A 23,969-nucleotide genomic window follows, 5' to 3' on the forward strand; every position below is an offset into this window, starting at 1 on the left:
GTACAATGCCCCATTCGGAATGCATCTTACCCGACACCTGCAGCAATTGGAAAGGCCCCAAAAGTTCCTCACCAAAAGGATAAAGGGTCTCAAAAATATGTCTTATGCTGCCCGACTGAAGGAACTCCAGCTCTATTCAGTCGCATACCGTCTGCTCAGAGGTGACCTGTGCCTGACATACAAGGCCATGTCCAACCCGGAATTAATGGACATGCTCCACCTCAAAAAATCTAAATCCATCAGAACTACAAGAGGAAGTGACTTAAACCTTAACACAGTTATAAATAGGACGTGCTGGAGGGACAGATTCATCACCCAGAGACTCCCTATGCTGTGGAACAAAATCCCGGTACATGTGAGGCAGAGCACCTCGCTGGCTCTGTTCAAGAGAAATCTTGACCAATAGATGGGAGATCGCAGGTTTACCCCGGGGATCACCTCAGTGTCACTGCTGGATAGAGGCACGGCAAAATAATGGGCATAGTACCCTTCAAACTTAAGGGGTGGTGAAAGCCACAAAACTTTGGGCTAGGCTTATAAATGCCCTAGGGCAGATAGCCTAGTATGAACCTATATACATAATATATATATATATATATATATATATATATATATGTGTGTATGTATATATATATATATATATATATATATATATATATATATATATATATATGTGTGTGTATATATATATATATATATATATATATATATATATATATATATATATATATATGTGTGTATATATATATATATATATATATATATATATATATATATATATATATGTATATATATATATATATATATATATATATATATATATATATATATATATATATAGGTGTGTGTGTGTGTGTATCTATACAAGAACAAGAGAACATATAGCTACATAAAATATAAAAAAATTAGGATAAGACTAATGTTTTAGCTAAGCATAGTTTTAAATGTACTGATTTTACAAAATTAGATTTTTTTGGTTCTTTAACAAATCCAGGGTTTCATTGGTAATGAAAACAATTTACTAGAAGTTAAAGGACTTAAATGGTAAGTAAGATTGACAGTGGTTGTATTTCGTGGAATCAACGAGAACCTGAATATTAAATGAGTTTTAAATTGGATGTGAAATGAAGTGTTGTCATAAACAATTAAGTAATTAAGATTTTAGTAAAGTTTTTGAATGTGAGGCATGAGATGGTTAGTTGTTTTTGCTGAAGTAATGAAAATAAAAAAGAACAAAAGCACTTAATTTATTGTGACTGGCTGGTTTATTTCTCCTGTGGGAAAAGAAGCTTGTTGGTTATAAGTTTTATCTGATTCTTCTGGTGTTTCATGGTCTTCATTTGTTGTGTGTTCCTGGTTTCCATGGTTAAGCAAAGCCAAGCTGGTAAAGGCTGTGATGGTCAGAGATGATTAAGTTTATTGACATACAGTGTACCTGCCTAGATGTTTACTATTATTCAGTTCTTGTCCAGTGTTGTGGGTAAAGAGCAGTCATTTCTAAAAAAAAAAACTGAGAGCAAATGCTGATGCATTTGGGAAACATACAAAATAGAACATTAAGTTCAAGTGATTCTGAAGGAACGTTAGTTGATAACATCACTTCTGGTGAGTTCATGGAGCAGCTCCTTTTGGAAAAAGGTACTAACCCATTAAGACAAACTGAAGTTACTTGCCATGTTTTCAACCGTACTTTTTCTTCTACAACTGAAGTATCTTTAGACATTGTAAGTCTAATATTTAAAATGGAAAGTGCTAACAACTTTAAAAAATGTTGAATATAATAATTTTTACTTGGCAAAAATTGTACTGTTGGGCTTGCATGTGTATAAATGTCCTAAAGGAATTTCTGAAATTGGTGAGTATATACTGACTTGTTTAAGATCTATAATGATGCCAGTATACAAGTTTTGAAAGTTTTAACTGATCACAATAAATCTAAGATGGAAAATTTAAGTAAAAAGATAAGAGACGTTAATACAAGTGTCAAGCAACATCCATTTTTTAATGATGCAAAATTGTTAAGAGGTGGCATTACAGCTAAGCCAGAGAGACACATTTCTACCCTTATTGAAAAAAAAATTGGAAAGAGACAGTAAGCAGTATAAATAAAAGGGTTGGCATACATTTTGTAAAACAGCACTGAACTAAATGACAATACTACTTTTTCTTTACATGACTTTCCCCCGCTAAACAATAATGTTAATTGTAACGAAGATATTAGTGTTACTTCTGGGGAGGGATTGTTCACAAAGGAGTTGTTTCCACTGGGGCATGATAATACTGATAATCAAACTGAAAGAAATACTATGATCAATCAGACTGTTATTACACATTTTTTTATCACCAAAAGAGAGGAAACAGAAGAGGCAGGAGTAGGATGACAAGAAGAAGAGCACAAGCAAGAAGTCGAAGAAGCACTTGGTCAAGAAATCGTCATTAAAAAATGGACTTAACATCAATATATGTCCTATTTTTAATTTGAGTCGTTATGTATTTTCTCCTGTCCATTCTAATGTTTTAAATAAAGGGATGTCTTTCATTCGAGCTCAAAGAGCTAATATGGTCAAAGTTTTGAAAGATGTTAGGTTATTTAGCAGGAAGTTGAATTTAAACATAAGTTGTGCACTTACCATAACATTCTATCTGTGTTGCCCATTTTCATTCTTCCTCAATGTATGGGTTTGAATCTGACACGCTGATCTGACTCTGCCATTGCGTCAGCTCTTGGAGACCAACAAACTCTTGAGCTCCTTTCCTACACACAACACACCATGCCTAACTTCCCTCAGATCATATTTACACCATGAGAGAGAGATAGAGACTATAAAAAATTTGCCTTAACTGGAGTTCGACACAAGGGACATATGTTGTCCTTGGTGTCCTTAAAGATCTCATTCTTCCAACCGTCATCTGAGAGAAATGAAGGGGGGATAAAGAGTGGGGAATTGAGGAAGAATGAACATGCACAATACAGATATAACATTATGGTAAGTACATAATGTCTTTATCTGATGATGTCAATTTTCATTCATTCCTCAACATATGGGATAGAGTCCCAAGCTATCTGAATTCCGGGATGGACTCTAAAGAAAGATATTCCTGAGTACAGTTAAGTCTAAGACCACTCTTCCCCTCAAGACCAGATCCAGTTTGTAACGAGTGATAAACGTATGAGGATTTGACCAAGTTTCAGCCACACAAATATCATCCATGGATGCTCTACACTGGAATCCAGTGGAAGTAGCCATAAATCTAGCTGAATGAACCTTTAATGGTTTTGGTAGGGGGAGATGCAATTTTGTATAGACAAATGAGATGCAATCTGTCAACCTTCTGGCTAAAGTTACCTCTGTGACTGACTCACCCATCTTGTGATGTGCAAAGGAAACAAAGATGTGGCCTGTCTTTCTATTTCTTTTGTTCTGTGCAAAGACCAATTACGCATGAACATCCAGTAAGTGCTGCATATACTCTCCTTTATTCACAAAATTTGGGAAGTTAATGTTTTGGTTAATGCAGGATTCTTACACCTTAGGTAGGAAAGAAGCCCTTGTGCAAAGTAGCCCTGTCTTTGTGGAAAAACAAATATGGGGGCTTAAAAGATAATGCTTGAAATTCTTCTAGCAGATGTAATTACAACTAACAAGATAGTCTTGCAGGTTAAGAATTTTAGATCACATTTAGCTGCAGGTTCAAAGGGAGACTGTGTCAAGGCTTGCAGTACCAAATTTAAATTCCGAGGTGGTATAGGATCTTTGTAAGGAGGTCTAAGTACAACAGTACTTTTAGAGGAAGCCAGAGAAGAATTCTGAAACCCCACATAGAAATTTGAAATGGCTGTGAGTTGGACTACTACATCTATGAACTAGAGCTCTCATTAAATAAACTCATTAAAAATTCAAGAACAGAATTCATCAGGGCTGAGAAGGGTTCTACTTGATTCTGCTGTGCCCAACAAATGAATCTTCTCCATTTACTTCTGTAGAGTTTCCTCAGAGAGGGTTAATGGGAAGATAACATAATGGAATAGACAAGCAAAGAGAGCATTGGTTGCTTGGCTTTCAATGGAATTGGAGAACCACGCAGCCAGTTTGAAGTTTGAGATGTCTGGGTGAATCAAGACATAGATGGCAAGATCTGGTTCCTCCTTGCTTGTTTATGTACCAAACTACCAACATGTTGTCTGTTTGGATCTCAATTGTTCCAAGAGGGAGAGAGAGTCTTGGAATGCCTGCAATGACAAAACCACCGCTCCCATTTCCAGAACACTGATGTGCAATTTGGCCTCCTCGGGGGACCAAGTGCCTTGGACCGTCTTTTCCAGAAAATGCCCCCCCCCCCCAATCTGGGAAGCATCCGTGGTCACTGTGGCCTTCGGCGGGGGAAGAATGAAAGGACGGTTTAGCAATAGTTGTTGCATACACCAGGAAAGATAACTTTTGCATACCCGAGTTATTCTTATCTTTGTCAACAGAGGATGAGAGAGAATTGACCATTGTGTTTGTAGCATCCATTGCAGAATTCTCATATGATAGCTTGCTAAAGGAATAAAGACTATTGCCACTGATACTGATCCTAGGGCTTGTAGAATCAACCGGGCTGAAATTTTGGTACTGCAAATTATTTTCTTGACCTGATTTCTTATTACTTGTACTCTCGAAAGGGGAAGAGATGCTACTATAGCTACTGTGTTGAATATTGCTCCTGGCTGACTTAATTTGCAGATGATTGCAAATTAATAGCTGTCATTGAATCTAGCACTGACACAAATGTTCTCCAGGAAAGGCTGACACAAACAAACAACTGCTTCCAGAGCCATGGACTAAAAGTAAATGCCAAGAAATGCATAATACTATCCTTTGGGAAGTCAGCCATCCCTGCTAACTATCATATTGACAACACACCCCTTAGAGTTGACCCAGTTTGTCAGGGACTTCGTGACACACATAGTAATCTAGCCTCTGACTATCACATGTTTACAGTGGTGAGGAAATCATTCTATGTTGCACAATTTATAAACAAAGGTATGGCGTCCGAGGAAGTCACTGTTCCACTGTATTCAGCATTCAGCAGACCTATTATTGAGTACAATGCCCCCTTTGGTATGTACCTAACCAGGCATATCCAACAAATGGAACATCCACAGAGGCTCGTCACTAAATGAATACAGCACCTAAGTAAAATGTCCTATGCAGACTACCTCAAGGCACTATCCCTGTATTCTATCTCCTACAGGCTTTTGAAGGGAGATCTATAGCTGGCATACAGGGCATTGTCAGACCACACTCTGATGGACCTCCTGCATATCCACAAAACAAATAGCACCAGAACTTCCCATTCTAAAGACTTGAACCTTGTCTGTGATATAAATAGGACCTGCTAGAGAGATAGGTATGTATCCCAGAGACTACCACGTCTATGGGAGAGGCTCCCCATCCATGTGAAACAGAGCTGCTCCCTAAACCAATTCAAGTGCAACTTGGACAACTGGATGAGAAATCAGAAATTCATCCCTGGTTTGGCACTTATGTCTCTAATGGACACAGGCAATCTGTAAATGATTCATCTCCCAAACCCATGCTTACACTTATCAAGGGTATAAGAACTTGTCAGAGATTTGGGATGTACTGCTAGGCTTAAAAAGGCCCTTGTGGTCATTAGCCTAGTAAACACCTATGAACTTATGAACCTATGAATTCCAATGACTAGGTTGGTTGTAATGGTGATTTGTTGTGATTGATAGTTATTCCAAGATTTGAACAAGTTTGCAACACTTGGTCTCTGGCTTGTACCAGTCAATGTCTGTTCAGAGTACTAATGAGCCAGTCTTCTACATATAGAAACACATAGAATTCTTGCAGTCTTAAGTGAGCTGCCACTACTGCCATACACTTGGTGAACAACCTGGGGGCTGTGGTGAGACCAAAGTGCAGTGCTTTGAACTGGAAATGACAGTCTACCAGCCAAAACTTAAGTATCTTCTGGATCATCTGTTCAGTTTTATGAGATAGTACGCATCCTGCAGGTCTGTCTAGCACATCTAGTCATCCTTCCCAGAAAGGTCAGAATGGACTTAATTGTGACCATCAGGAACTTGGTGTGCCAAACCGATTAGTTCAACACACTGAGATCTAAATCGGTCTCCAGCCTCCTGTTTTCTTTGGCACTAAAAGGAATCTTGAGTAGGTTCAGGATTCTATTTGGACTGGAGGGACGTCTTGGATGAGACTCTTTTTCTAGCAGCTCTTGAATTTTCAGTGCTGCTGCTTCCTTCTGATTGGGTGGAACACTGGGGATTTTCTTAGGTAACAAAGGTGCAGGGGAAAAGGGAATAATATAACCTGTGGAAATAATTCTCTGCACCCAAGTGTCATTTATGTATACCCAGGCTTCTTGGTGCAGAGGTAAGCGACCCCCTGACTACCTCCAGAGGAAGGCAATTGGGACTCTTTTCAGAAGGTCTGACAGGGTCTGTTGGAAAAAGTATCTCTAGACCCTCGGTTTTGTGGGCCTCCTCTGTCATAGGGGCATCTTCTACCTTTATACCACCCTCTGCCTCCTAGGGAACTACCTCCACGTGTGTCCTGGAAAGGACCCTGACACTTCCTGAGCCACATATTTCAACCTCCACAATGATTCCTGGTAAAGGTCTGTTGAGGGGTTGAAAAAAGTACACCCACAGCAGATAGGGTCTTCCCATCCTTCTTGCACCTGGAGAGTGTGTCTTTCACTATAGGGCCAAATCACGAAGAAATGTCAAAGGGAGCAGTGACAAAAGATGACATAAAGGGCTTTGCAAAATCACACATGTGTATCCAGGCATGCCTCCTTATGTAAATGCATGAACTCACAGCACCTTCTGCAGCATACGAAATGAGCCTCATGAACGAACTTGCAATAGATTGAAAGGTAGCCAAATGTGAGGCCACAGAAGTTTGAGCACCTGCAATAGTGGTCGCTGAAAAGGAGTTTGAAAGTTCCTTAAGTCCCTTTGTAATCTTGTGGAATGTGCCAAATGGTTCCGCGACTGGATAGCAAAATTCGCAGAAGCATGTACTTCCTTCCCAAATCTTTCCAGAGCCCTAGATTCTCTATTAGGGAAATGGGACAGTGGAACTCCATTCTGCAAGTTTCTTCTTTGTAGTTGCCGCCACAACCATGGCATCAATTGGTACTCCCTTACTCCAATGTTCTCTTCCTACCGGTAAAGTCAGAATCCTGTCCAGTCTCTTGGGGATTGGCTCAATCATATCAGGTTCCTTCCACTCCTGCTTAGAAATCAAATTAAGGAGTTCATCGGCGAGTGGAGTGACACAAGAGGTAGACGGGCCAGACCTGAAAGCTTCCAGAAATATTGATTCTTCAGGAGATGGGTTTTGGGCAGACAAACCACCCTTCTGTTTTAGGATCTTAAGGCCGTCTCCAAATGAAACATCATCAGGTGGTGATTTGAGAGACCCTTCTCCCTCATCAAATCAGTGTCCTCAGTGACAGACACCTGCGGGTAGTCCATGTGCCTGCTCCTACACGTCCACTTCGTAGAGACATCTTCGGTGAGATGATCCAAAGAAGTACAGGAAGAAATGACAATACCCAGCTGGGTGGTCTGAAGCTCTGGGCTGGTTGTCCCAGTGGCACAGAATGCTCAGAATCATGGTGCAAAGTCAGCTGAGATGATGAAGGTGTTGTAAAGGGGAAAGGGCCCTTCTGACCTGCCACAGCAGAGAAAACCCTCTTGACAACCTCGAAAGTCGACCACTTCAGACAGAAGGAAGCCAACGGAGCTGAGAAAATGAGTTTCTGGTATACCAGTTCCCTCCACTCTGAGAGCTGTCCGCCTGAAGTAGAAGTCAGAACTGAGCTGTGCAACACCAAAGCTCGGAGAGGAAGAGGTGGCTCCAAAATCCTTGGAGTCATACTATCTCTGTTGGGTCTGACCTGAAGATACGGCTCCAAGAATCATCCAGATCCGAAGATTCCGGAGCTGGTGTGTTCAGAGTAACTGTCGGATCCAAAGAGAAAACTCCCTTTGGATCTGACACAGAAGGTCCCAGACTGCTTGGATCAGAAGACTCTAAACCCACAGCTTGGGTCAGAGGAGGAGCAGCTTCCAGAGTAGTCAATGAATGACACTCCTGACCTGAGAGGGAATGAACCGTGAAGACTCCCTTCTGAAATTGCTCCGTGAAGAATTTCCACACCATCTTTTCCACATCGGCCTCCGTGATGCTTCTGGAGGAATGAGAGGACACCAGTTAATGGGACTCAGAGTGCTGCTCAAACAAAGAGGAGGGCAACCTAGACAGTACTGGATCTGCTCTATGTGAATACACAGTTCAAGGCAAAGGCTTCAGATTTGGGAACTTCCGATCCATAATACATTTTTTTGGATCAGAGGAAGGGCCTGCCAGATATTTTATATGTTCAGAGGACAGACGGATCCGCAGGGGATGTTGGATTCAATTTTGTTTTCTTTTTCCTTGGCTCAGACAAAGTTGAAAACATAGAATCAAAAGACTTGGACATTTCTGAAGAGACTTTGGATTTGCTTCTGGAGACAGAACTCCAGCAATTGCCTAAGAAAAAGTACTTGGCAAAAGACCCTTCAATATTAACTTATTTCTTCTTTCGATTAAGGGTCTTGAGTTGAACCCACTGCAAATCTTATATTCCTTGTCTAAATGTTCATAGGTTCATAGGTTCATACTAGGCTATCTGCCCAAGGGCATTTATAAGCCTAGCCCATAGTTATGTGGCTTTCGCCACCCCTTTAGTTTGAATAAAAACTATGCCTATCATTTTGCTGTGCCTCTGTCAAGCAGTGACACTGAAGTAATCCCTGGGGTATATCTGCGATCTCCCATCCATTGGTCAAGATTCCTCTTGAACAAGGCCAGAGAGGTGCTCTGCCTCACATGTACCGGGATTTTGTTCCACAGCATAGGGAGTCTCTGGGTGATGAATCTGTCCCTCCAGCACGTTCTATTTATAACCGTGTCAAGGTTTAAGTCTCCGCCTTGTGGTTCTGAGGGATCTAGATTTTTGAGGTGAAGCATATTCATCAAATCTGGGTTTGACATGGCCTTATATGTCAGGCACAGGTCACCTCTGAGCAAGCGGTATGAGACTGAATAGAGCTGGAGTTCTTTCAGTCGGGCAGCATAAGACATATTTTTGAGACCCTTTATCCTTTTGGTGAGGAACTTTTGGGGCCTTTCAAGCTGCAGCAGGTGTCTGGTCAGATATATTCCAAACGGGGCATTGTACTCAACCATAGGTCTAATGAGTGATGAGTACAGGGGGACGATGACCTCCCTTGATCTAGATGTGAATCCCTTCATGATCAGGTGGGCGATATAGAAGGTTTTCCTAACTACTTTAGCAACATGAGTGTCAAACGAAAGGCTACCGTCAACCTGGGTCCCCAGATCCCTGATGACTTTTTCTGTGCTCAGTGGATTGCCACCTATATGGTAGCTAGGGGTAACCTTGTTTTTCCCGAAGGGTATGACTATGCATTTTTGGCGCTTAACTTCAGGCCATGGCTCTGGCACCAGTTATCTGTTTCTGTGAGGCCCTTCTGGAGGATATCTGTGGCAGATGTGTTTTCGACTATGGCCCAGTTTGCAGTCATCTGCAAACTTTGTCAGCCATAACCCTCCTGTGTTTGCTTGTACTTCAGAAAAGTAGATGCCGAACAAGAGTGGACCCAGGACTGAGCCCTGTGGGACACCACTTGTGACAGGCTTTGAGTCTGACATGGCTCCAGCAACTCTGACCCTGTGGGTTCTGTCACTTAGCCAGTTTGCAACCCATCTTGTGATGTATGGGTTTACATTCAAGCTGATGAGTTTTTCGATGATACCTGAGTGGGGTATTGTGTCAAGGCCTTTGCCAGGTCGAGGTAGGCTGTATGGACTGCCTTTCCTCATCAATGGCCTTGGTGACTGTCTCGAAAAAGTCAACCAAGTTTAAGAGGCAGGATCTGCCTTTGACAAAGCCAAACTGGGTTGGATCCAAAGTCTGCAAGTTCCCTATGTCTTTATTTATGAGTTCCATTATGATCCTCTCCATGGCTTTGCAGATAAGGCTTGTCAAGCTAATGGGGCGGTAATTTCCAGGGTCTGTGGAGGCACCGCCTTATGAAGTGGGACCACAGTCGTGCGCCACTCTTTGGGTAATGATCCTGAGGTGAGGCTAAGATTAAACAGCTGTCCTAACTGTGGGTTTAATTCCTCGTTGAGTTCGTGAAGCACACAGCCGGGACACCATCTGGTCCCATGGATGCTGTGTTTTTGCCTTAGTGAGGGCAGTTCTCACCTGGGCGTTGGAGATGTTTGGGGGCTACAATCCTCTGGAATATATATCTCTCCTTTTGGGGGAGAAGTTTGCACTGAACCTGTCAGCCAGTATGTTGGCAATGTGTGTAGGTTCAGTAATTTTCACATCATTTTGAACTAATTCTGAGCATATCTGGGAGTTTCCTCCTAGGTTTCTAACATAGCTAAAGAAGGCCTTATGATTGTCTTTAGAGTCCTTGGCGATTTTTCTCTCAAAATTTGCCTTGGATGATTTTATGAGAGCTCTTAGTTTTTTACTTATAATGATCAAAAGTGTCTTACCTTTCAAGGATTTTGTTCTATCTTGTAGTAGCTTCCTCCTTTTGTTGTAGAGCTTGTTTATGGCTGGGGTCCACCAGACTGGACGCTTGCCTTTGGTACAGAGAGTCTTAGTTTTGTTTGGGATTGCCTGATCCATGCAGTCCTGTAGGTGCTGGTAGAAGGCATTTGTAAGTGATTCAGCGGTTTGAGTAATGTTTACCACTGGCTCAGGGGCCTTAAAGGAGACCACACTAGTTTTTAGAAGTGTGAAATCGGCTTTTGAGAAGTTTTTCACTGTGGTCTTTTTTGTTTCAGGTGGGGATGAGGACCTCCAGCGAGATTAGTTTATGATCTGATCTCACCAGTGAGGGGTATACTTCGGTGTTGAACATTTTGATCCCATGTTCATGATGATGAGATCAAGTATGTTTTCTCCTCTTGTGGGGATGGTGACTAGTTGTTCCATGGCATTTGAGTTTATGAACTCCAGGAATCTTAGGGTTAGAGTGTTTGGGCTTGAGTAGTGTTCCCAGTCTATATTAGGGTAGTTGAAGTCACCTAGTATGATGGTGTTTGGAGATACATTTATCCCCTCCAATGTTTTCAGGAAGGCCATGTGAGGTTCCTGAGTTTGAGAGGGTGGCCTGTAACATGCTACAAATTGCAGAGCAGTCTTGCCTATGGTTAATTGCACCTGGATGGTCTCCGATGCATCGTGCGCTGCCACCAACCTTGAGGTGTGGGTGTCCTTTATGAATATGGACACCCCCGTCCTTTCTTGGTGTTGTCCGGATTTTGGGGCCGGAACGCATGATATGAGGTGAAACCTGTTAGTGCTGGGGTGCTCTCAGGAGCCTTGAACCAGGTTTCTGTCACAGCACAGACATCGATGTTCTCCATATTGAGAAGGGCCTCGAGTGCGTGCATCTTGAGATTGAGACTTCTGGCATTGAGCAGCATTACCCTTAGTTTTTTTCCTTTTTGGTGTTCTAGGGTGGTAGGTTTAGAATTTGAGCCTTGCCTAAAAAAGGCACTATGGGGGTGGCAAGAGCCTTTGCCAATATCCGGAAGCCCAGGGGTGACAGGTGCAAGCCGTCCCTTTATCCTACTTATTAACCCCTAAAAAGTACATTCATAAATAGCATCAGTAAAAAGCATCTTGTGCCTACATTTTGACATTTTTAAAACCTTTTTCCAACATAGCCAGAGGTGAAAAATTAAACAATCAAATATCTGCGAAAAAAAACAAGATATCTATTCAGACAGGAACTAATTAAATACTGCCACTAGAGAAAGGAAAGGGCAGAGAAAAAGGCAAGCATTTTTTTTTTTGTTTTTAAATTAAAGGAAAGGTACAACACCCTTAACAAAAAGGGATATACAGGGATGGAACAAGCCTACCAACAATGGTAGTGAGAAAACACTCACAAGTGTATTAGAGAAAATAAAGAAGAAAAGTATCAAAAACACATGACAGAATGTATCAAGTTAATAAGTAGGATAAAGTTTTAAGGAAAAAAACTATCTCAATACGAACGCTCAAGAGCAGTAGTCAACCATGTCTGGTCACAAAAGCAGCAAATGAGATTTGTTGGAAGTCAGGCATGGCGCATTGCGGGTAGGAAAAGAACTTGAGAGTTTGTTGGTCTCCACAAGCTGGAGTTACGGCTAAGTCAGATGAGAGTGTTGGATCCAAACCCATACGTTGAGGAACGAATGAAAATTGACATCAGATATATTTTGAATGATGTAAAAGCCAAAGAAATTTTTGAAATGAATGTTTTGAAAAAGAAAAGTAATTTTAACCATCCCTAAATTCAACACTGGATGCTTTTGTTAAAGCATGTGACAATGATATACATTATCTTTGAAAACAAGAAAATAACCATAAATTGTTTAATTTGACATTAAATGAAAGTAGAGCTTTATACGATAGCAGTGAAAATAAAAACATTAGAATCATGAAAACAGATAAAAGAACTGGACTGGTTATTATGGAACAGGAAAAATACGTGGAAAATGGAAGAGCATTTAGCTAATGTTATATGTTATAAAATAACAAAATATGAATTATTTATGAAAATTAAAGATAATGACTACTGTCTTCTGGATTTGTTCGAACAAGGTTCCTTAATATTTCATGATTACAAATTTGCTAGTGTAGAGAACCCTAGCATTAGGAAATTGTTCAGGAAACCAATGATTCATAAAATGAATCCTCTGTTTCGTCCAGTGATGTCCTTACATTGCAATAAGACTGAGTTTATTTCAGTATATTTAGATAACATATTAAATCAATAGTCCAAAAAGTCACGGATTTTTGGTTATTTCTAAATGATTTATTCCTATAAAAAAATGACTGAGATGGATCATTTTTAGTCTCTTTAGATGTGGAGCCTTTATATAAAAGTATTGTGCATAATAAAGGGATCGAACTAGTGAGGCAGTTGTGTGTATGTTGTCCTGGAGGCCAAATAGTTACTTTCCCAGTGAACGTTTTCTATGGTTTCTCGTAAGTGAAGACTTGATATTGCTGTCTCGATTAAATGGGTTTCGCTGATATGGGAATTCGATATATATATATATATATATATATATATATATATATTCTGTTTTCCATCCAACAAATACAGAGAATTGTTAAGCAGGGATCAGCAGCTCTTGGACTACAGAAAGAACCAGCTGTGGAGAAAAGAGATTAGTGGGCAAATGAGGAGGATATGTAATCACAGCAATCTCCTGTCCCTACAACAGTATCAGGGACTGCACCCACAAATAGATGGATACAGGTGGGCAATTAGCCACTACTGGACATTAACTGAATCAAAATTGGCAGAGCTAGAGGTGGTAAAACTTGAGTTGGAGGATGGGACCTCTGCTCTCTCTTTCTTCATACCTCCTGCACAGTGACAATATACTTCATTCTTTTTCTTTGAAGTGGAGAATGCAGAAGTCAAAGTGGAAGGAGATTCCTGCAACTTTTTTGCCATCAAGGCATCTCACTATCTTCTGGGGTGTTTAGATGTCTTGATATACAACACACCTTCTGGTGCTATAAGCAGGGCCTTGAGAAAATAGGTACATCAAATAAGAATTATGGGTGGGGGGATATAATTCCTGCAAGGACATTTCTTGAACTAAGCCATGGCCTGGGGCCTGTAGAAAAACAGGAGAGAGAGAAAAAAATGTTCAGTAAGTTGAACCATTCCAGGAAAAAAATGTAGAAGACTTCGATCACCTTGGGCCATACAAACGCAGCTCTTAATGCAACTAGAAATAACTGGAGAGTTCTGGATGGATAAAAGCCTAAGAGAGAAGGTCTGAAAATAGTCTATGGGTGAAGTTAGCAGCCTGGAAAAATTCTAAGTGCCAATAATTCCTAGCTCTGGAAGGTACAAGTACTATAAAATTCTAAAATCAAAGCAGGATTTAGAATATTTTTTTTCTTGGCTGCTTTAGGATTTTTTTGGTTATTTTATTCTTATACTCCTGAGTCTTAAGCAATATAAAGTGAAGGTTTTTTTTAAGATCTGCTGCATCCTCGAGTTTCTGACCTGCCAACTTGTTAACTCATTAAGTAAACTTCAACAGACTTAAAATATCCCTTTTTTAATCAGTGTCATCATTTATACATTGGTCTCTCATCCCTATGGTGCAGAAGAATAAAACCTTGACTGCAACTCGGATATCCCACATTGGATTAGTAGCACAGGTGCTGGAAGGAATGACAAAGATGTGAGTAAGCTTGCTCATCCTGAGGGGAGGGGGTTTAGCTTTTGCCCGCCACTTGTGTGGTGCATCCATGAAACACAAACCATAAGCAGTTGCAGTGTGCACATAACCCAGGGATTAGCATGTTTGTGGAAGGCTTGCATGCTTCTACAAAGTGATGGGCAGCACAATGGAGCTCAAGGGAGCTGCTGAGGGGAAGAAGCTATAGGAATCGGTCATGTCAAAGGACACACTAGCTTGTCAACATCCTATAACCAGATTCTTGCTTCTGGGAGAATGAATGGGATAATGAGACTCCTTGGACAGGAACAAATAGGCCAAAGAGCACTCAACTAGTCTGGGGATGCCTATTTCTCACCCCAAGGAATGAACAGCCCAACTGGGTACAAGTAGCAGAGCCATAGGGAAGGGTTCTATTGTGGTGCTGTATTGGCATTAAAAAAAAAAAGTCATAATGAGTTAGCATGGACACTCTACCCATACAGATAACACTCTATTAGAAAAAAATCTTAATGGAAGCACTGCCTAGGACGATTGCACTTTGTAACAGACTTCAATGGTGAGCACAAATGAACATGAATAAAAAAGGAGAAAAGTACAGTTGTGTAAAATCTTACCATAACAATAGAGGTCCTTCTCTTCACTGTTGCAGTATTCTTAACATGAGGGATTCCCTGTCAATGGTAGTCCAACGTCCGGCCAGTATACCAAAGCCTTTATTTTGTTATTCATATGCTGTACTTCACAAATATGCTCCCCACGCAAGACATAGAGCATAAAGGTGACGTTTGAACATATCCTCAGAAATGAGAGCCCCAGGAGGAACTCAGCCTTAGAATACCAGAGGGTAACATACAGATCCAGAAGGACAAAAGACCAGGGGGAGGAGGGAGGGAGTGAATACTGCAACAGTGATGAGAAGGACATCTACTGTTATGGTAAGATTTTACACACCTGTACTATGTTCTTCCATTTCACTATTGCAGTATTCTTAACATGAGGGAGAGTGCAAAAGCTCAGAAAGAAGACAGGAATGAGGAAGAGTCAACAGAGTCTTCTAGGAACCCATGAAGAATGGCCCTAGCAAAACCAGCTGAAGCACTAGATATGACATGCAACTTGCAATGCTTGGTAAAAGTATGTATCAAAGACCAGGTAACTGCCTCAAGGATAGAATTAGTATCTAAGCCCTTGAAAAAAGCACCAGATGATGCCACAGCCCTAGCAGAGTGAGCCTTAATCACAGAAGGAAGGTTTTTACCATGATAACAATAACAAAAAGAAATGGTTTAGGTTCACTCTGTTAGGGCTGTTGCTTCTAGGATGAAAGGAAAAAAAAAGCTGAGCAGATTTTTTTAAATCTTTAGTTTTGTCCAAATAAAATCTGAGTTGTCTATGCACATCCAAAGTGTGCAACACCTTTTCACTAACAGATTGCGGAGAAGGGAAAAAAGTGGGCAAATTAATTGACTAAGAGACAACTCATTCACCGCCTTAGGTATAGAAGGAGGACTGGTACGAAGAGACATTCTGTCCTTAAGAAAAACTAAAAAGGAGGAACAGCCATAGGGGCTTGCAGCTCAGACACCTGTCTGGTATAAGAAAGGGCCAACAAAAGAACAGTCTTCCAAGAACAATGCCGTAAGGAAGCCAAAGCTGCAGACTCAAAAGGAGCCCGAGTCAATTTCTCCAAAACAAAATTAAGATCCCAGGAAGGAGGAACAGCTTTCCTGGGAGGTCTACTATGAAGGATGCATTTAAGAAACTGTTTAGCCTTGAACCTAGAGGCCAAAGGAGGACTTAAGGGCAGACAAACAGAAATTACTGAGAGGTGGACTTTAATAGAAGAACATGACAACTCAGCATTGAGAAATTCACACAAATAAGAAAGAGCCAAAGGAACATCTACAGTACATGGGTCCTGGTTATGAGAAAGACACCAAATAGAAAACCTCTTCCATTTAGCAAGCAGGATTTCCAAGTAGTGGGGTTTCTGGCCTCCTGCAGAACCTGAAGCACGTTCTCAGAAAAAAATGTGCCTATAGGAAATCAAACTTCTATCACTCACAGTGTCAGCTGAAGCATGGACAGGTGGGGATGGAGGAGACATCCCTTGTCTTTTTTAAGAAGATCCACCCTGTGAGATAACTTATGATGATTGCCCTTAGCTAGGTGCAGAAGAAGAGGGAACCAATGCTGTCTGGGCCAAAATGGAGTCACCAGCAAGGCTTGGGAAGCATACTGTTTTATCTTGCAAAGGACGTTTGGAATGAAAGGAAGGGGAGGGAAGACATAAAGAAACATCCCCTTCAAAGAAAAAGATAGGGCGTCCACCTTCCAGGCCAGAGGACAAGGAGACCTGGCACAAAATTGAGGAAGCTGCCTGTTTAAAGAGAAGGCAGAGAGACCTACCCCCACTGGGGGATAATGTCCAAAAAAACATCCCTGTGAAGCATCCACCCATGAGATCGTATTATGGACATGCTCGGAGTCTGCCACAAAATTTTGACTTGAAGGAATGTACGCTGCCTGAAGTGTGACTTGGTACAGAATCGCTAACTCCCAAACCTGGAATGCCAATCTGCAAAGCAGATAGGAACTTTTCCCCCCATGTTTGATAATGTACCACATCACTGTGGTGTTGTCTGTAAAGTTTTTAGGGGCCCTGGAGAAAACAGAAGATGAAAAGTATTGAGTGTTAACAGAAGAGCTCACATCTGCTTGATATTGATGTGCTCCTGCTGAGGAGACCAAAGGCCTTGCACCTTTAGGCTTCTGAAGAAAACTCCCCAATCCCTGTCTGAAGTGTCTGTGAACAGCTCCTGAGAGAGAAGTGGTGGTTGAAAGGGAAGACCTGGATTCAGGGTCAGTTGGTGAATCCACCACTGAAATTCCAACTTGAGACAAGAAGATAAATTGCAAACTCTAGAGGATGAGCATGCTGAAGCCAAATTGACTTTAGATACCACTGAAGCTTTCTCATTTGCAATCTGGTGAAGGGAAGCATACAAATGCTGGATGCCCTGAATCCCAGAGCCCTTAGATATTCCCTGTCTGAAATCAAGACCAGGGGAAGAAGGGACTGAAAAAAGGAAACCAGAGTCAAAGCCCTGGGAGGAGGCAGGGATGCTAGCATAGAAACAGTCTGGATCCTGCATCCCAGAAAAAAACATGATCCCATGATGGGGGCAGGAAGGACTTTTGAAAATGTACAGTGAACCCAGGCTTTTCAACAGAGTGATGACCCACTGAATGTGCTGTAAAAGAATGTCTAGAGTGGAGGCTTGAATAAATAGGTCGTCTAAATAAGGAACGACCTGAGTGCTTTTGAGCCTGCAAAAAGCAATCACAGGAGCTAGGCATTTGGTAAATACTCTTGTGGCAGTAGAGTGGCCAATTTGCAAAGCAGAGAACTGAAAATGCAAGGAAGCAACAGAGAAATGTAAAAACTTCCTGAAAAGGGGATGAATAGGGACATGCAGTTAAGCATTCTTGAGATCCAGAGAAACCATAAAAGCGTGAGGAAGCAGAAGAGGAAACAATGTCTGAAAGGATAACATTCGAAAAGAAAAAAAAACTTCAGGGAAGTATTCAGGTGAGAAAGATCCAGAATGGGTCTCCAAGTGCCCTCTTTTCTGGGGACCAAAAACATTCTGAAATAAAACTCCTTCCACCTTTGAGCAGATGGAACCTCTTGAATAGTTCCCTGACTCAAAAGACCCTGAAGCACTTCTGGAAAAGAGCTCAACTGGTCTTGAGGTGGCTGAGGAATGGCCATGAAGGGGGGGGGGATTTCCAAACCATGAAATACCCTTGATGAATGCTGGAAAGACCCCAAGAATCTTGGATTATGTTTAACCAGACAGGAAGAGGCAGAGAAAGATGATGAGAGAGAGGAATGTGGTTGGGCAGAATTGGGTAGTCAGATAGCACCTGGTTTATCAAGAAAGAAAGGCTCCTGAGTAGGAGGGGCCTGTGTAGACTTAGCTGGGGGAACCCTCCTACCAGCCTTCTTGCCTTTAGGAGAAAACGAGATGGCTGTCTAACAAAGGCCAGTTTATTAGGATAATTCCTCTGGAACTTTGCACAGGGGAAGCAAAAATATGTTTCAGATCCTGTAACTCCTTGCCTTTCTCCTGCATGGGGCTTGAACAAATCAGCTGCAACAGCACCAAACAAATATTTGTTGGCCAGAGAAGATTCCATCAACTTAGCCTTAATATCATCAGGCAGAGATTGAAGCCATAGCTAGGAATATCTCCTCAACCCAGAGTCAGAAGCAGCAACCCTGAAAGAAGCATCTGCAGCATCATAGCTACATTTAATAGAACAGCGAGCTACCTGGTAATGAGCCTCTAACAGAGACAAGGAAGAAGTTTTTCCCTCAGAATCAGGAAGGTCATAAATAACCTCACAAGCCTGAGAAAGGAGAGCCAAAACATATCTGGTCATATGATTCTGATAATTAGCATTCCGAAAAGCTAGGAAGGCTGAACCTTTTCACCCAGCTTTTCCACAGTCTTGTTGTCTTTATCAGAAGGAAGAAGCTTGATAGAAAGCAGCAATTTAGAAAGTTTGTCGGATGCCACAGAAACCACTGAAGGGTCAGTAGATGGACACTTATAAAGGAACTTGCAATCATCATGCACTTTACAAAACCTATCCAGTTTTTTAAGGAACGGGAGTGAGAGTCTGGGGTCTGAGATGCAGAAGAAAAGGTATCTAGTAAAACAGCCAAAACAGGGGGAACAACAGAGGCTCTAGGAGATTCCATTTAAAGGAGCTCATCATAATTCCTCTGGACATCAGAAACTTGGAAAAAATCCCAATTAAAAAATTCCATCATCATGGCATTGACATACCCAAAGGACATTTTCTCAAAAGGAGATTCTGGACTAGCAAATTCATCTTCCTCAGAACCATAATCCAAGGGGAAGGAATGTGGGTAGAACAGGCCAGGGATTCCTCATCAGAATCTTCTTCAGAGGAATCCTGATACCTAAGGACCAAGGAGAAGGTGGAACAGAGACACCCTGAGGAGGCTTCAAGGCCATAAGAGCATTGAACAACCCCTGTGTAAAATGCTGCCATTCATTTTGAGGGTCATTGGGAGTAGAAGCCATATGTTTTGTCTTCTGCTTCTTTTTCAAAGGCATGTCTGCCTTATGAATGGAAGAAGGCTCCATCACCAGCCTACACTACATAATTGTAGTCAGGACTTCCTTCCTAACCAGTATCTGAGAATCCCTCCTAGGCCCTTTGGTGATAAATCAGCCATGATTCCCCCTGAGTGTCTGATTCTCAAGATAAATGGTGAGAGAGGAAAGAAGACTATGTAAGGTCTTTGGAAGAAAAGCCTGACAAATCTTACAAGATGTGTGATCGTGAGAAGCTCCTAAACAAAACAAGCACTGCACATGACGGTCTTTATGGGAAATCTGTCACCCACACTAGCATGTACCTTTTCTGGATGACATGAAACCCCACAACAACACAAATGTTAAAAGCAAAAAAGATAAGTCAAAAAACCTCAACAGGGCACTTATTTGAACAGCTAGGTAACCATCAGCGACTCGGGCGAACAGACCGATGATCAAAAGATGGCGTTCGGACTGACGGCAGAGAAGTTCTGAGGATGATACGTCCAGACGTCATCTTTATACCCTATACCTTGCGCATGGTGCATGTGTGTGGCATATGGTGCATTAATAATAACCTAAAGACTTTGGTATACTGGCCAGATGTTGGGCCGCCCTTGGTAGGGGATCCCTCAAATTAAGAATACTGCAACAGTGAAATGGAAGGATGTATATGAGATCAGCACTAAATCACAAAAAACAAAAGTATGGAGCACTGCTTCTAGGAGATACTGGGAATATTGTTTTTGAACACTGGGAGTTGCATTTTATTTATGAGTATAATACGTTTTGATAAACTCATGGACCATGTCTTTTTCAATTGTTACAGAAGTCTGATAAATTCATATATGGATATTAGATATTTACATGAGTACAACTTTCCTTACTTTTTCACCCGCCATAGAACCAAGTCTCTCTGTTTCTTTGAATTTAATTACATCAAAGAATGATAAGATTAGAACAACTTCTACATCTATTTTTGAAAAAATAAAAATAAAAACAATGCCCAGTAATGCTTTGCTACATTTGTACAACATGTATCCTAAACATATTAAAGGCAACACATTTAAGAATCAGGCTTTCAGACCTTCCTAACTGTTGGATTAACAAGATCACTTTACTAGTGAAGCATACAATATATTAAATCAATTCAATGCATGTGGATTATCCTGAAGGTGATGTTAGTAATACATTAGCTTCAAATGATGTCCAATAGCTTTTAAAACATTTGCTTCATGTTATGCAACATAAGTAGTAACATCACAGCAATAGCACCTTATCTAACACACATGACTATGGTCATAATGCACAATCTGGATTCAAATACTATCAAGGATGTGATAAGAAAACACTGGGGTATGGTACATGCTTGTAATGAATTAGCTGAGGTTAAAGGACAATAATCACTTTTTTACAAACAAGAGGAAACATATATAGACTTTTATGCTGAATAGTGCACCTAAAATTAGGGTATCCCATGACAGAGTTAATAATAAAGCTAGTGGTACCACGCTTGCAGGTTATGGTCACAATTACCAGTTTGTGGCCAGCAGCCCTTGGTACTATAACTATATGGCCACTAAGACTTACAATTCAAGAGGTCACTTTACTTTTAATACTATAAATACAACTGAATGTGTTGGACCATTAACATTTTATATTAGAATAACACAAAAGTTAGCAACCTGGACTTACGAACATAAAGATAACCCTATAGAAGGAAAGAATGTTTTGGTTAGGCATGCAGTACATCTCCCTCTTTCAAACCACATACCCTTACATTTGACACATTCCTTAATAATACATGTATATTACTTCCTTCTTACCTTACTTCTAATCTTCTGTACAATTTTCTTCTTCCAGTTTCACTCCATTATGTATATCTATATTCTTATTCCTAAATAATAGTTTCTCAAAGCGAATGTACTTAATACTGTACTTTTCCATTCTATGTATATGCACTCATAATATCTTTGATATTGTTATATTGGCAATGCTTAAAACTTACACTATCGTTCTACTGTTATACAAGGAGCTTTTCTCCCCAGGACTCCATTGAAAATGGGCCGCAACCTCAGATGGCTTATCCCAGTCAACAAATGGAAACAGAAAGAAAGAAAATACACAGTGAAGAAACTTTTGGCTTTCGCCTCAGGCCAAATAAGGGAACCCTCCTGCCAATCCCACAAAATACTTACTTTTGTCATCTAGTACTGAATTCAGAACAGTTGCAAAAAAAAAAAAAAACACACAAAAAAAAAATGTAATAAGTAGGCAAATGCAGGAATTTAACAGCAACACTGAGGTATGAAGTGTATAAGTAGTGAAAAAGAACTAATAGAAATGGGGGGGGGGCGTGCTTTTACTGTCAACATTTTATATTACAGAGTGCATCATGCATCCTAGAAGTATGTCTGTTCTTGAGCATGGAAACTTCTGAAAAAGGGCTATATTATGATTGCTGGAAAGAAGGGTCTTCAATGGTTAGCTCTATTTTCTTCTGTGTTGCTGTGTGAGTGGACTACAAGCTTTACAAAAGAAGCAGGTCAATAACTCAAAGGAACTAGTGAGAGAAAACATATCCCAAGAATATCATTGATCGGGATGAGCCACTATATCAGGTTAAACATAAAGGCCGAAATAAACTCCCAGAATATAAACTTTCTCAAAATGCTAGAAACAGCACAAGCAGATTATAGTATAATGGTGGAAGGAAGTTGAGGGAAGACAAACACCTTCTATATCGGTCTTAATGTATGCACAATAACAGTCCGTTTTCAGTTATTTCTAGAAAAATTATGTTATTGTTTGGTTACCTGATATACACAAGGCCTGTGAATACAGCAGAGTATAAACATGACATCAAAGTAAGATCTCAGCTCATTGTCAAATAGTAAATTAAATGCTTCAGTATGGCATAAAGGGCATATTTTTTCTTGTGCAAATACTAACATTAGAATGCCTATACAAAACAAACAAAAATGCATTAACATTAATTTGTCTTACCTAAAGACAACGCCTCTGCACCAGACTACTTTTAACAGCTCAGGACTTGAATATGGAGTTCTGATATCCTGCTCACCATCAAGAAAAGAAGTATTATGACTCCACCTGCAAGCAATTACATATATTATATGGAAATCTGAACACTTAGACATCTATTTGTAACACTAAAATGTAATAGCTGCACTACAGAACTTTACTTAGAAAGTCAGTCTATAACAGATTCTAATAAAATGATAATCCAGATAAATGATCTAACGTCTGTGATTACCAAACATATTCAGATAACATGATTAACAGAGCAATAACTGTACAGTAATAAATTCTGTCAATACTGCATTCCAGATTTATAACATTACTAACATACTTTACACTAAAAAGAAGGAAAAGAAAACCACTGCTCATAGTGGATTTCAGCTGTGGATATATATGTGCTTTGGCAGAGTAACATGCAGGGATATAACATTTTTACCTCTTCCAATACCTAACCGGCAAATTTATCATCCCCACATAAACAGCATTGTACCCCATCAAATGTTGCTTGAACTCATCTCCCGAACAGCAGGTTGCATACAAATTGCTTCTGATAAAACCAGAAAAAGGCATATAAGACACCATACATCAGAAAGCTTCCTGCTAACAGATACTACTATGAACGAGCCAGTGGGGCTTCAGAACTCAACAGACAGCACACTCTAGCTTCTGATATTGAGAAGATGAGAAGGCAATGGGGTCTAGCCATTTCCATTACTGATGCTGTAAAACAGCACATAATTCTGCACTTATGAAGCACCATCAATCAGATGAGACAACAAAACCATGGTCCCATCTGTCTGTGCAGGTGGCATCTCAGGAGGATGCAAAAGATTCCATGCCAAATAACAAAAAGAGCAATGGTTGCCAAAAAGTATTACATATTAAAACCACATTTTACATAGTATAACTGCAAAATAAAACACAGCGCACATTATTAAAATAAAATCTCTAAAGAAAACAATTAAAATCAATTAGCTAATCTTGCCCATATTACACAAACTTTAACACATGGTTGTTTTTATACAAAAATTGCACAAAGTTTTCAACACGAAACTCATTATTTTCATATAAATATATTTCTATTTCTAAATTATCACACTTTTACTTGTATGACAGCGTTCTTCACACCTTAGAACCCATCACCTATACACTCCACTCATCATAACCAAATACCATTTCTTAGGTAAACTGCTTCTACATATTAAAAAAGCAACTTTTTTTGTCAAAAATCTCTTTATTGATTTATAGAATAAAGCAAAACATCAAACAGCAAAACACTGTACATATAGTCATTTAGGAGTTGATTGAAGTTATACAGCTTGTAGAGGACGTTACAACTCATTAACGTGAGAGAACATAAAAATCAAACATTATATACAATATATACAAATGATAACCAAAGTGTAAAGGATGAAATAATATTATAAATATGTGAATAAGTGAAATAAAAGAGTGAGTA

General features: G+C 40.2%; 1 protein-coding gene across 2 annotated transcripts in view; it reads right to left on the minus strand.

Moving 5' to 3' along the window:
• CCHR1.PART1H5orf34 (chromosome chr1.part1 C5orf34 homolog) overlaps window positions 1–23,969 on the minus strand; it is a 1,113,566-nt gene that overhangs the window by 801,533 nt on the left and 288,064 nt on the right. For both annotated transcript variants that reach the window (XM_044076898.1, XM_044076888.1), the window contains exon 4: window positions 22,478–22,582. In XM_044076898.1, the coding sequence (XP_043932833.1) occupies window positions 22,478–22,582 (105 nt within the window). The remainder of the gene's footprint in view (window positions 1–22,477; window positions 22,583–23,969) is intronic.

This window comes from Protopterus annectens, chromosome 1.part1 (assembly GCF_019279795.1).
Source record: "Protopterus annectens isolate FY-2018-M chromosome 1.part1, PAN1.0, whole genome shotgun sequence".
Taxonomy (NCBI): domain Eukaryota; kingdom Metazoa; phylum Chordata; order Ceratodontiformes; family Protopteridae; genus Protopterus; species Protopterus annectens.